The sequence below is a fragment of the Chroicocephalus ridibundus genome, chromosome 3 (genome assembly GCF_963924245.1).
Source record: "Chroicocephalus ridibundus chromosome 3, bChrRid1.1, whole genome shotgun sequence".
Lineage (NCBI taxonomy): Eukaryota > Metazoa > Chordata > Aves > Charadriiformes > Laridae > Chroicocephalus > Chroicocephalus ridibundus.
This window is the reverse complement of record NC_086286.1, coordinates 23,378,154-23,389,616: the sequence shown is the minus strand read 5'-3', so window position 1 is coordinate 23,389,616 and position 11,463 is coordinate 23,378,154. Positions and strand designations below refer to the sequence as shown.

The window sequence follows — 11,463 nt, the reverse complement described above, 5'->3', positions numbered from 1 at the left end:
CACTCCTAAGCATAACTCAGGAAGAGACTGAAGGCCCAGGGCTAAGCTGAAATAGGGCCCATGGGCAGAGGCGTGGGTGGAGGCCCCAGGTGAGGCTGGTCATGGCCATAAAGGTGGGTAGCAACAAAACTAACCTCCCAGCAAGACTTAGCAAAGGCAATGCCTCCCCCAATCCACACTGATAAAGAGCATCTGGTAGGATCAGATAAGTAAATGCACTAACAGCATGTGAAGTTATCAGATCAATAAAAAGAAAAGCAATGCCTACGTTTAAAATTGCGTCTTCATAAATGTTCTACTCTCACTGTGTTTCTCACGGTAAAACAGTTACTCAGCCTACGCATCCGTGATCCACAATACGATGCTTTTTTCAGTCCTCCCTCATGCTTGCCACTTCTTGCCACAGTGGTCTGGAATACAGTCACAGCCTGTGCTGTGTCCAGAGAAAGATGATCATTCAGGCAGAAATAATAAGAGAAAAAAAACTCGTTATAGATCTGACCTCTCGTGTACTTGGGAAACTAATTGCAATCAATGTCTTCAGCTCCACACAATTTACTACAACATGATATGTCTGGCCCGTGAGGCGGGTAAAACTGATCCCTGGGAACGGCCATTATTCTTCACACAGCACTTTAAGTGATACTATCAGATTCCCCATGTGTAAGGCCTCTGTGATTTCGTACTGAATTACATTGAAACTCCCAGAAGTGGGGATTGCTGCAAGCAAAACTTTCAACAAGCCACAAAGTGCATCAGTTTCAGCAGAATATAATGAAAAATTAGAATTCTCTTGCAACGAGAAAACAAGATAGGGAGAAATGCACACGTGGTCTTCTTTTGTGGAGCCACGCTGTTATGAGATACACGTATATATATATAGCAGCTGCTTCCTCACCTGAAAACCTGTACATACTACTTCATTGTCTGCTAACTTCCAAGATATTTTCAAGACCATTCGCTGTTGACCTAGACGAGGGTTAGAAAGACTCATTTTACCTATTTTTCGTGTCTGCTTTTGAGGATCTTTAAAGTCAGCAACAATCTTTGCAACAAATCAAGTTCAGTGTATGATTCATGATCAATATTTGGCCCCCACAATGGGATGAGTAGCTCCTGCAACTTACTACTTTATTAGACGCAACTACTCTCTGATTAGGTACTCTTTGACAATATAAGAGTCTTGGGTGACTCACCAAGCCTAAAAGATTCTTCTCCTACATTAATGTTGATAATGTACCTCATCGTACATAGGGAATTGTTGTTTTATTTTTTTTAATGGCATTTGTTTAATCCTTGACTGTTCAGTGGGAGAAGCAACGACTGCATTGTGTAACAATTAGCTGGATACCTAATAAAGACAAATAAAGCAGGATTTTATTTTTTTTTTTTTTTTTGCAGAGGTTAAGTATTCAGCAGAATCTGTTCTTTTGCTTAATGTTCACAATAAAATTAATTAACTTACATGCACAAAGAAACGCAGCTGGGTAACGCTATATCTTCCATTTGGCTTAGCAATACTACATTTTACCAGCATGTGTACATCCCATCTTCAGACAAACAAAGAAAAGGTCAAGTTCAATGCAACGTGTAGCTATGAAATTCTCCTAACAAAATCATGAACTCTGCCATTATGTCTGATCACAAAAAAAAAGTATTTGTGGTCCAAGGCCTGTGTCAGCCATAAGAATGTTACAGTTTTAACAGCAAAGAAGAACAAATGCAAAAGAATGGAAAGAATCCTGCTCCTGGATTAAAAGCAATCTCTAACTGTTAGATTGGAATGAGACCCGCAGAGAGTTGAATTATGGTCAACTTCTAGGTTCAAAGGTCTTTCTCCTTGAAGAAACAGTATCAGTCATAGGTAAAGAGTAGTATTAGACTTAAAGAAATGAGATTTTAATCTCATAGTGCAATTACAGTAGTTTGGGTTTTTCTATTAAGATTGTGATAAGGTGATGATAAAATAAAAAAAAATTCCAGCAGAAAACTTGAGCCAAATATTGATGTTGACAGTTGACCTCAGGGTGCAAGAAACTGACCCTCAGCCTAGGCGTGGTAGCTCACAAAAACCTTTCACTCTACAGGGAGATGCAGCACAAACCCAGGTCTTTGCTCTCTGCCCTCCCCTCCCTCTCAGGCAGCTCTGGCTCCTGAGTGCCACTATGCAGATGCTTCAGCCCACCCTAGAGGGCTTGATCAGCTGGCAGGAGCCAGCTTTCCGTGGTGAGGGGATCAGCAGAGTGATTTGTTCAATATATTCATCAGTGACTCAGATGAGGGGACAGAGTGTATCCTCAGCAAGTTTGCTGTTGATACAAAACTGGGAGGAGTGGCTGACACACTGTGGCTGTGCTGCCATTCAGTGAGACCTGGACAGGCTAGAGAGTTGAGCAGAGAGGAATCTTATGAAGTTAAACAGGGGCAAGCATAGGGTCCTCCACCTAGGGAGGAATAACCCCATGCTCCAGTACAGGTTAGGGGCTGACCTGCTAGAAAGCAGCTCTGCAGAGAAGGACCTGGGAATAGTAGTGGACAACAAGCTGACCATGAGTCAGCAATGTGCCCTTGTAGCCAAGAAGGCCAATGGTATCCTGGTGTGCATTAAAAAGAGCATGGCCATCAGGTCAAGGGAAGTTATCCTCCCCCTCTACTCTGTGCTGATGGGGCCACATATGGAGTACCATGTGCAGTTCTGGGATACCCAGTTCAAGAAAGATAAGGAACTACTGGAGAGAGTCCAGCAGAGGGCTACGAAGATATGATCAGGGGACTGAAGCATATCTCATATAAGGAAAGGCTGGGAGACCTGGGTCTGTTTAGCCTGGAGAAGACTGAGAGGGGATCTTATGGATGCTTATAAATATCTAAAGGGTGGTTGTCAAGAGGATGGGGACAGACTCTTTTCAGTGGTGCCCGGAGACAGGACAAGGGGCAATGGGCACGAACTGGAACACAGGAAATTTCGTCTGAACATGAAGAAAAAAATCTTTACTTTCAGGGTGACACAGCACTGGAACAGGTTGTAGAGTCTCCTTCTCTGGAGAAATTCAAAACCCGCCTGGATGCGATCCTGTGCAACCTGCTCTAGGTGAACCTGCTTTGGCAGGGGGGTTGGACTAGATGATCTCTATAGAGGTCCCTTCCAACCCCTGCCGTTGATTCCCCCTCCGCCGATACCCCCGGGCGCGCCGCCCGCCGGCGAGGGGGCTCCCCGCGGGGCGCTCCCTGCCCGCGCCGCTGTCCGCCCCGCTGGTGCTGAACGGCGGCGGCGGCGCCCGCCCGGCACGGCACGGCTCCCCCGTGCTCCCTCCGGAACAAACGGCGGGATTAAGGCTGCGGTAATCGGGGCCGGATTAACTCCCTGGAAACCGGCTGCAATCTGAGCAGCTGCAAATGTCCCCCAACCCGGGGGAAGGCGGTGGCGGGGGGGGGGAAGCGCATCCGCCGCCCAGATGCTGCGCCGCGATTAAGGGGGAGGGAAAAAACAAATATATCATCCGCTGCTTTTGGGAAGGGCTAGGCTGGCTGGGATCCGGCAGCCCCTCCTCTTCCTCCTCCCTCCTCCTCTTCCTCTCAGCCTCGCTCTCCTCTCCCGGCCAGCCGCCTTCAGCGGAGGGGGCGAGACGAGCGCAGACCCCGCAGCGCCCCCCCCCCACCCCGGCGACAAGCGATGGGCGACATCCCCGGCCTCGTGAAAATCAGCGTCTCCCTCAAAATCCAGCCCAACGACGGGGCGGTGTATTTCAAGGTGGACGGGCAACGCTTCGGCCAGAACCGCACCATCAAGCTGCTGACGGGGGCCAAATACAAGATCGAGGTGTCCCTCCGGCCCGGCACCGTCCAGGCCACGTAAGTGCAGCCCCCCTGCCCGGGGCGGCTCCCCCGGCCCTCCCTTCCCCGCCGCTTTATTTTTAGAGGTTTAATATTTTTTCCTGGCAGGCTGACAGCACGGGGTTTCCGTGATTTCTCCCTCCCCACCCTTTTGCTTTAGTGGCCCCGTTTCTAGGTCCCCGGCCAGCTGTTCCCACTGCCTTGCCCGGCTGGCCTGGGAGAGAGGCTGCGTTTTGGAGTCGCTTCCTTCTCCCGGAGCTCTTCCAAGCTCAGCTTCTTTTCTCCCTCCTTCCCCGCGGTTTGCCCTGGAGGCAGAGGGAAGAGGCCCCTCCAGCCCTGCATGTCAGGGATGCTCCGTGGCAAAGCAGAGATGAGGACCAGGGAGGATGCAGATGGGGAATCAGCCCTGGAGAAGGGATTCAACTAACCCATCCCCAGCTACTGGAGATCAGACACCACCCCCACCCCCTTTCCTTTCCACACCTTCCCTGGGTGCATGCAGAGCCTTGACATTTTTCAGGAGCCCCAGTGAGTCAGCAGCACCTGCAGGTCTGCTAAAATCCCTGAAGCATCCCCCAAGCGTGGAGGCTGCCAGGCTGCAAGCCATGTGCTGGCTCCACGCTACTAGGGAAGGGAACATGCAGGGCCACTAAAAGGCTGGATTCCATCTCTCTGCAGAACAATGGGCATCGGGGGTGTCAACGTCCCGCTGGAGGAGAAATCGAGAGATGCACAGGTGGCCTCTTACACAGGGATCTACGACACAGAAGGGGTGCCCCATACCAAGAGTGGAGAGAGACAGCCCATCCAGGTCAACATGCAGGTACGTGGTTCTCTGCACGGTGGGAGCCTGGTGTGGGGAGACAAGGGAGGGCAGCATGGGGTTGATACGCAGAGAGAGGTGTGGAGGTGAAATATTCCAGGGCAAAGTCTGATCACAGCTACTGCCCTTCTCTCTGCTGTGCATCAGTAAGACAGCTGGTCACAGCGTAGCTGGAAAACACAAGCCCTGCTTCCCAAGGGGAAGCCAAGACAGCAGCAAGGGCCAGGAAGTAGCATGAGGATTTCTAGAGACCTGCAAAACTCTTTGGGGTGCTGCAGCAGAAAGAAACGTGAGCTGAACCTCTCCCCTCTTCTGCAGGACATATTACAGACTTCAGGTAACTCCCACCAAGATCCCTGGCTAGGAATCAAATCCCAAGCCCCTGGCATACAGGGAGCTCCCGGCATACAGGGAGCCCCCTTTTGCCTCCCAGCACTGCCAGGGTTTTTGGAGCAGAGCATGTCCCCTTCCACTCTCCTCCTGCACCTGTCATCTGCAGGATGCCTGAGGACTTTCCAGAGGCTGAAATCATGTGTGAGAACAGCCCCCCTCTCCCCACTGTCTTCTCCCTTCCCCACAAGCTTCTATTATCATATTATCTCTGCATCCACAAACCTAAGCTCTTATTCAAGCACTTCCTCACCCCAACCTTAAAGAGAAGCTCCAAGGGCCAGAATCAGTATATGCAGTGACCCCAAAGTGAGATGAGAAAAGCTCCAGCCCGTAAGGCAGCAGAGCTGACAGAAGACAGGAAGAGCAGTGCGCAGATTTCCACAGCACTCTTTGGGTGGTAGGCTCTGAGTGCAGAGGGAGATTTGTTTTGTTCTGACTTCGGTTTGGTTGGTTGTTGTTTCCCCACCCTCCTCCTGATTACAATTCTGAGGGATTCCTGCTGTTTATTTTATGTCTCCTGTACAAAAAAGGGGAAGCAGGGCAGTAAGCCATCTTCATCTGAAGCTCTCTTAAGGCTCTGTTCCAACTTACACAAGTTTAGGACCTTGCCAAGGCCACCAGATTTCAGCTTTTTCTCACATTTGTTTACTGCACACAGGATTTAATCTTGATCTTTATCTCCACAACTTTTTTCTGGAATCATCATTTAGCATGGCAATCCCCTTCTGAATAAGAACTGTAACATCTCCATTTGTCATTTCTGACCATTACAGCATGCACAACTTAATTTTGGAGACCCATATCACATTAACAGTTACCACTTCGTAATCCTAGGTTAATAAGACTACCCTGAAGTATTTGTCCACATTAATCACTTTTCTAAACAGTGAGCTGCTTTTAACACACAGGAAAACCAGACACCCAGCAGGACTTCTCAACCAGCTGAAAAGGGCTGCTGGATGCCACTGTTGAGTACTGCAGTTGTATTTCACAGTGTCCTTATACCAGGAGCTGAAAGGGCAGTGCTCCCAAAAAGACAGCTGCTTTGACTAAGGCATCCCTACTTTGATAGCCACCTTAACCCTTGAGTGCAGCACTGATGTGAACTCTGAAAATCTGGAAGTTTACCTTTTCTTAGGGAGGAAACCAAGTCAAATCACAAATGAAGTAATTTCTAGAAATGCAAGGAGGGTCTGATTTTCAGATAGAAGCTCTGAGATGGTTTGTTGCAGCATCAGAATGAGTAGTCACAATATTTGTCCAAACAGTTGCTTTTACAAATCAAATCCTGGGATATTAACCATGAAGCTAACAGGATTTTCAAGCATTAAGCAGGTCCTCAACCCTTTTTAGGATTTGATCTTGGCAGATAGGTTCTAAAGTACAGACTTATATGTCCACAATTGATACTTTTAAGTATTAAATATAGGCAACTCAACAGGGATTTACATGTTTAACTCATCATTTAGCTGCTTAGCTGCACAGAGCCCTAACAGATTTAGGGAACCAGCCTCAGATACCCCAGTCTGAAAACTGCTTCTGATACCTACCTCCCAAATCTTCAAAACTGGGCTTATTGCATACGGCTTTAAATTTTCCTATTTCCTTCAACTATGAGGAACTTCTGCCTCCACTTCCTTTTCTAGAACAGGCGGGATCCTGATGCATCCTAGGGAGATAAGGACACTATTTAAGGCATAAAATCTGAACTCGCATTAGAAATAGATTGTGAGGTCAGTCCTGCAGTTAAAAACTGGTCTAATACTGCCAAATCTGATGCCTGAAAGACAGAAGGTCCATAAAGGTCCATAAGAATTTATTTCCTATCTGCTCTAAAACTTTAAGCAAATAACTCTTTGTGCTCCTACTTTAACTGGCTAGTAGACATCTGAGCCGTTACAGCCATAGTTTATATGTGTAAAACAACAATCCTGTTTCTGAATTCCAGAATCCAAGGATGTGTTTTACCCATGAACTGATAAACTGTCTAGCAAATGGTGTAAACTAAGTTAGAAACTTCTCTTTGGGTCTCATTTTGTTCTTGGTCAGACTAGACTAAGATTGAACAAAGAAGCTAGACCTCTATTCCCAGTAATAAAACCTCCATTCCCAGTAATAAATAGCCATCAAATCATCCCAGCATGCAAATTCAGAGGGAGTGATTAAATAAGTATTCACTCCTATAGCACCGGAGGACAGAGAACAGCAGACAGGGAAACAGGCTTCTAAGCCTGACCTGATAAAGAATAGGGCCATCCCTACTCCCTGGGGAAGCCCCTATAGAGGCCCAGTAGAGGAGCTGGGATTCAGCTGCAGGAGCCACAGGAATTCAGGAAGCTCTGAGGATGCAGAATCCTCATTATGCTACAGAGCTGCTGCATCTGCTCAGGACTGGGATGGCTGGTGTGCATGGTAGTAGAAAAGCTCTGCAATTAATTCTTTCCTTCTCCTGGAAATCCACATCAAACTACTCAGGGTAGCTCAGCAAACTGGGTCACTGGAAGAAGATAGAATTAGTTTTCTTCCTCTGTCTTTTTGAAATTCAGATCCTCCACACATTAAATGAAATGAAATGCTGCTCCTGTATCATACCACCTTCTACAAATGCTATTAGAAATGCCTCCTCTTCCTCAGTTTCCAGACTGAGAGTGGCTGATGCTCCTCTCTGACAATTTCTCTGCGTGGATTGTGCACAGTAACATCCAATGTGATTAACCTTTACTATATTGCATTACGAGTGTTATCAGGATTACTATCAAAGATGATTAATTAAAAAAACCCTTAATTAAGGTTTTAGTTGCTTGGAGGGATAAAATAGCCTGTACATCTGATTCTCTCTTTGTCAAAGGAATCAGCAGAAATATTTCAGCTACTCCTTTAAGGTAACACTTGGAACTGGAGCCAAATAAAAACCTTCCACTAACAGCACACAGCAACTCCTGCTGTTGTCAAGGCTAAATTTAAGTTACCACAGTGGGCTGGGGGAAGGTTTAAAGCAATGCCCAATACGCAGCAGCAGCTTACAAACCGCATCTTGAATTAAAAATAAATAACTACATGTCCTTCTGTGAAAACTGGATACAGAAGGCTCTGCATTCAACTCAGGACGAGTCACTGTGTAAAAGCGCTTTCATACTGACTTTGCAAGTGTGATTGTAACAGGCAGATGACCAAAGGTCAGCTCGCAGGCACATGATGGGAATGGAAAACAGTCAAGTGAAGAAGCTGTCATTAGAGTGAGTGATGGAAACACTTAAAAGGAAAAAATGCTGAAGAACAGAGTATCATTTAGTAGCACTGAATCCACTAACAACATAACACAATCAACAAACCATACTACTGGGACCAACAACAATGCATAGAGGCATCACATCCACGCTGTAGGCTCTCTGCAAGGTCTCAAGGCACAGGAACCCAAACATCACCATCATAACTGAAGTCATGATATATCCTTGTAAGCCTCATTCATATGGCTTTTCTGATACTACAAGGGTATCTAGCAATGGTTTCAAAGAAAGTGAGAGATTTTATTTTACAGAACTTAGCGTAGCCATAGTCCCATTCACTTCAAAGTTGCAAGCACAATCAGACAACTTGCAGTCAACATTTCACTACCCCTTCACTGTATTAGCCCCTTATCTCCTTCCTACCCACTCTTACTCATAGCTAAGTTTGAAAAGCTGCGCTATCACAGTACAACTAGCAATTACAGAAATGCACAAAGGAGAACTTCTTTTGCTTAAGTTTCATGTAAAACGCAGAACAGGATCCCAGGGAAGTAAGCGATCTAATAGCAGCATGTCTCAATCAAGACACTCCAAACACAAGGCTACAAAATATAGGGACATTAAAGATTTACAATTGAGCAAAAGAAGGAATCTTCCCAGTAGTAGCTGCAGCCTCTAGGTATGGTATAAAGGTGAAGCAATGGCCTGTATCACTACAGATCTCTGCTACATGATACATATATACAAGCCACTTGTATATATGAGATCATGCCAACTACTGTTGTGTCATCTTCAGAATTATAGCTTTGATTCTTGCTGTCAGTAACATTTATCCATACAGGAACTTGAGTATTTTTATTCCCTTGCCTTTCCCAGATATAAGTGCAAGAGGAGAGTACACAAAGAACCTGATCCTTCATGTTTTATGTATGCCTAAGCATAAAAGACTTCATGACTGCTAGAGCAGACTTTACAGATCTTTGATTTATTGACTTGAGGAACAATAACCCTTTATCAGCTGTTTTACATTCTGCAGTTTCGTAAGAGTGTTGTTTCTCATTAAGAGAGAGAAACCAACAGAATAACCAGCTCACTAACACTGATATTCCCTCTTCCTCGCAGTTTAATGACATTGGCGTTTTTGAAACAGTCTGGCAAGTCAAGTTCTACAACTACCACAAGCGGGATCATTGCCAATGGGGAAACAGTTTTGGCAGTATTGAGTACGAATGCAAACCAAATGAAACGCGGAGTCTTATGTGGATCAATAAAGAGTCCTTCCACTGAAGAGATGTGAAACCAATACTGCTGGACAATCTCCCTAAAGAAAAATCTACCTTTCTAAACCAGCAAGGAGCCTTAACAAAAGGCATACTGTAACGTTGATTTGTTCCATAAGTTTCCAACAACTACGTTGTATATACAGGTGGTGCCACTAAAATGTTTGCCTATTACTGTATTTTAAGTTTACCATGGCATCTGCAACATTCTTTATCTGCCACCCTGAGAATACTGAAAAGTTCATGGTAAAGAATATTTGATAGCTGGGTAGAAAGTTGTACCATCATAATACTGTCATAACTATTTGGATTTATTCCCCACTAAATGGTTCCACTAGACCTAACAACTTTTGTGAAGTGTTTTGCTTTATTGCTTAGAATTTGGATGCAACATGATATCAGTGATTTCTGTATTTATATTTGTGTTTGCTCCTAAATCGGTGTGCTCCTTCAAGCATTTTGTCGTACATGTCATCCCAGTGGACAGCAAAAAGTGCAAATTATGGATATTTACAGGTTTAGCTAAATGGCAGCTACTGCACTGTGGATATTGTGCTTTCATACCAAGGGACTTGGAAATTCATTCTCCCTTTTAAGTGCTGTAAAATATTATGCGAAGTTCGCTAATTTACCAAATCTCTCAAAATAAGATTCTTTGTTGTTAAGTTTCCCAGTCTCAGAAATAGCTTTAGGAAATGGCATAAAACACACTAACCTGAAAGAAGGAAAAGCAATAAGTCAGCTGTGGTATCAAAGACATCTAACAACATGGCTAATACCTATCTTAAGACCATATAGTATTCTTGAAAGATATAGCAGCCATACTTAATTCAGTTCTTAGAGTAGGAGTTCTGACAGTAATCTCCATTTTTGTTTTAATGACACATCACTCAAATCAGTGAAATCCTACAAATCAACTTCTTCAAGCCTGACTACTGTATTATACCAAAATCAACAGGATTTCTGACAACGAACACTCAGCAACATGAAGAGTGCAGATCCCAGTGCACGTTTATACATGCACTGCACTCTTTCAAATAAAGGTAAGCATTTGCATGGTTATGACTAAAGATGCTACATAAACACTCGATCAGTGTTTAACACATACAGACAACAAAAAACAAACATATCTCTTCTTTCAGTAAATAAAGCAGGGAAATACCTGCACTGTCCCATCCCCAAGTTGGGCTGAAGTAAGCTGTCGGTTCTTGCGTATCCATTATTCCCTTTGTGAATAACTTGTAAATTGTGTATGTAAATGGTAACCATTACTTTTGATCTTTGTAATAAAGGACTTAAACAATTTCTTCTCTAGTATGACGATCTAAGTGAGTTGAAAAATACTGTATCAAAAAATGCAGTGGTTTTATAAAGTTAGACAGCAAAGGCTACATAGTCAGTGCTTTCCAGTCCAAAAATACCTCATGTTCTTTACCCAAAGCTGCTGTTTCTAGGAAATACAGATCCAATGTGCTAGAACGCAGACAGTTGTGGTAACGCTCAATACAATTTATTGATAAAATTAAACTGCATTTCGTTGCACTAACATAGCGTGGAAAGTACAGATTTAGGACAGAAATGAAATACCAAACAAATATCTTCTTCCATTGAATTATTAATCAAAAAGCTTGACTGTCTGCAGATTTCCACATTCAAAAGAGCCTGACTGTAGCACTGATGTAATACACCATGGGAACAGTGAGCTAGCCAGCTGCATCTCTACTCTGAGGCATTATTACACATGCAAAGTTCAATGAAATTCTAGAAATAATCCCGTGTTAACTTCTTTCCTAGGCTCTTCCTAAACTGCAGAAAGAATTCTTCAAAATGAAAAAACTGAACTAAGCAAATTCAAATAAAAGCTGTATTTCAGACAGAAGTGCTATTGCCACCACTTTAGCAGAAA

At 44.5% G+C, this 11,463-nt stretch overlaps 1 protein-coding gene across 1 annotated transcript; it reads left to right on the top strand.

Moving 5' to 3' along the window:
• The first annotated feature begins 3,328 nt into the window (after nucleotides 1-3,328).
• On the top strand, nucleotides 3,329-10,864 carry CNRIP1 (cannabinoid receptor interacting protein 1). Its single transcript, XM_063328406.1, has 3 exons — nucleotides 3,329-3,852; nucleotides 4,513-4,657; nucleotides 9,400-10,864. The coding sequence occupies exons 1-3, from the start codon at nucleotides 3,674-3,676 to the stop codon at nucleotides 9,562-9,564; spliced, it is 489 nt and encodes a 162-aa protein (XP_063184476.1). The 5' UTR covers nucleotides 3,329-3,673; the 3' UTR covers nucleotides 9,565-10,864.
• The last annotated feature ends 599 nt before the right edge of the window (nucleotides 10,865-11,463 follow it).

Bases quoted from the DNA above. Each gene is read 5' to 3' on its own strand.
- CNRIP1 (XM_063328406.1), top strand. From the start codon at position 3,674: ATGGGCGACATCCCCGGCCTCGTGAAAATCAGCGTCTCCCTCAAAATC. The intron at 3,853-4,512 runs GTAAGTGCAGCC...ATCTCTCTGCAG, and splicing joins CCCGGCACCGTCCAGGCCAC to AACAATGGGCATCGGGGGTG. The intron at 4,658-9,399 runs GTACGTGGTTCT...TCTTCCTCGCAG, and splicing joins CCATCCAGGTCAACATGCAG to TTTAATGACATTGGCGTTTT.